This window comes from Mandrillus leucophaeus, unplaced genomic scaffold (genome assembly GCF_000951045.1).
Source record: "Mandrillus leucophaeus isolate KB7577 unplaced genomic scaffold, Mleu.le_1.0 Scaffold112, whole genome shotgun sequence".
NCBI lineage: Eukaryota > Metazoa > Chordata > Mammalia > Primates > Cercopithecidae > Mandrillus > Mandrillus leucophaeus.
The window spans coordinates 509,826-511,881 of record NW_012099432.1 but is presented as its reverse complement, the minus strand read 5'-3'; the positions used below and the strand labels follow the sequence as shown (position 1 = coordinate 511,881).

At 44.4% G+C, this 2,056-nt stretch overlaps 1 protein-coding gene across 1 annotated transcript in view; it reads left to right on the top strand.

Annotated features, from left to right (window-relative positions):
- Positions 1-2,056, top strand: part of DNMT1 (DNA (cytosine-5-)-methyltransferase 1) — an 86,644-nt gene that overhangs the window by 24,415 nt on the left and 60,173 nt on the right. The window contains exons 8-9 of the mRNA XM_011994993.1: positions 591-625; positions 1,299-1,388. Coding sequence (XP_011850383.1) covers positions 591-625; positions 1,299-1,388 — 125 coding nt within the window. The remainder of the gene's footprint in view (positions 1-590; positions 626-1,298; positions 1,389-2,056) is intronic.

Genomic DNA, 2,056 nt, shown 5'->3' with positions numbered 1-2,056 from the left:
CTGCCTCAGCCTCCCAAAGTGCTGGGATTACAGTTGACTTTTTTCTTTTCTTTTCTTTTTTTTTTTTTTTTTTTTTTGAGACAGATCTCATTCTGTCATCAGGCTGGGGTGCAGTGGCACAGTTATGGCTCACTGCAGCCTCAACCTCCTGGATTCAAGCGATCCTCCCACCTCACCCTCCCAAGCAGCTGGGACTACAGGCACATGCTAATCAGCTAATTTTTGTATTTTTTGTAGAGATGAGGTTTCCCATGTTGCCCAGACTGGTCTCTAATACATAAACTAAACAGATTCCTGACACAAGATGGGGAATCTTTGATTCTCTTGCGTAGCATCACTAGGCGATCTCTATTGATGGGCAGTGTGCCTGCCTACTTCTCAGACCTGCCTTTGTTTTGGGGTTGGTGGGGATTAATACGAGAGTAAGAGTTTCTCAGATCTTCTCCCAAAAAACCCAGGCCCCCTCCTTTCCTACTCTTGTTGTAACCATGTCAAATGTGTTAATATTTCAACTCACACTTTTGGTGTTGATCTTCCCTTGAAACCAGTATTCTGATCTTTTTTGTTCTTCCTCCCTTCCCTCCACACAGGATGAGAAGAGACGTAGAGTTACATCCAAAGAACGGTAAGAATAGTTACTATGCCTTTCTTTTTGTTCTACGAGTTATGTAATCTTGATCACAAAACTACTTTTTCAGAAAGTTTAAGGCCGGGCAAGGTGATTCATGCCTGTAATCCCAGCACTTTGGGAGGCCGAGATGGGTGAATCACTTGAGGTCAAGAGTTCAAGACCAGCCTGACCAACATGGTGAAACCCCGTCTCTACTAAAAATATAAAACTTAGCTGGGTGTGGTGGCACGTGCTTCTAATCCCAGCTACTCAGTAGGATTGCTTGAACCCAGGAGGTGGAGGCTACAGTGATCTGAGATCATATCACTGCAGTCCAGCCTGAGCGACAGAAAAATAAAAAAAAGGTTTAAAAAGAAGAACTTTATTGTGAGTTTCCAAGGCAGCCATATCCTTATGAAGGATCTGAATTTGGGGTCAGATCATTGATGTTTAGATTCAAGTACAATTCTCCTCTTTCCTTGGAAAGAATGAATTGAGGGCAGCTGGCATTCGAACCAGATGTAAAAGTCATATCAGATACTACAGGTTAAATGAGTGTGTATCTGTCCGGGCTCCTGAGATAATGAAGGTTGCTTTTGGGGGTAGGAAAGAGGAGCTTTATGAAAACTGCTTCTTTGGGGAGGCTCCTGGCACTCACACTTGGGGTCTGTGTTATTTTGCTTGACAGAGTTGCTAGACCGCTTCCTGCAGAAGAACCTGAAAGAGCAAAACCAGGAACACGCTCTGAAAAGGAAGAAGAAAGAGATGAAAAAGTAAAGCTCTATCACCTCTAAGTTTAATTCTCCCCTAATCTTATATGGTCCCAGTTTCCTTCCAGGACATGGGGACAGCGGGTGGGGAACGTGGAAGAACGAGATGGCTTTTGCCAGTGATCGAAGTGCCTTTGACTTTGGCTAAACACTTTTCAAACTTGTTTTTTCATGGTTCTCTACATGGAAGGTGGGTTATGAGGTTGTGATAGTGAGGACCCTTGTTACTTATTTGTGATTTTCAAAATTTCATTTTATTTAATTAATTTATTTATTTATTGAGACAGTCTCCCGCTGTGGAGACAGTCACCCAGGCTGGAGTACAAAGGTGCGATCCTGGCTCATTGCAACCTCTGCCTCCCAGGTTCAGGTGATTCTCATGTCCCAACCTCCTGAGTCCCTGGGGCTACAGGCGCCCGCCACCACACTCGGCTAATTTTAGTGGAGATGGGGTTTCACTGTGTTGGCCTGGCTGGTCTCTGACTCCTCACCTCGAATGATCCATCTGCCTCGCCACCAAAGTGCTGGGATTACAGGCATGAGCCACCACACCAGCCAACCTATGCTACTTAATCAACTAGTCACAGAGCTTCAGTTTGTCACCTTGCCCTCTTGCTTCTCTGGCTAATGAAATCTTTGTGAAGATCTAATTTTCAGACATAGGAGGTGCTAAAAT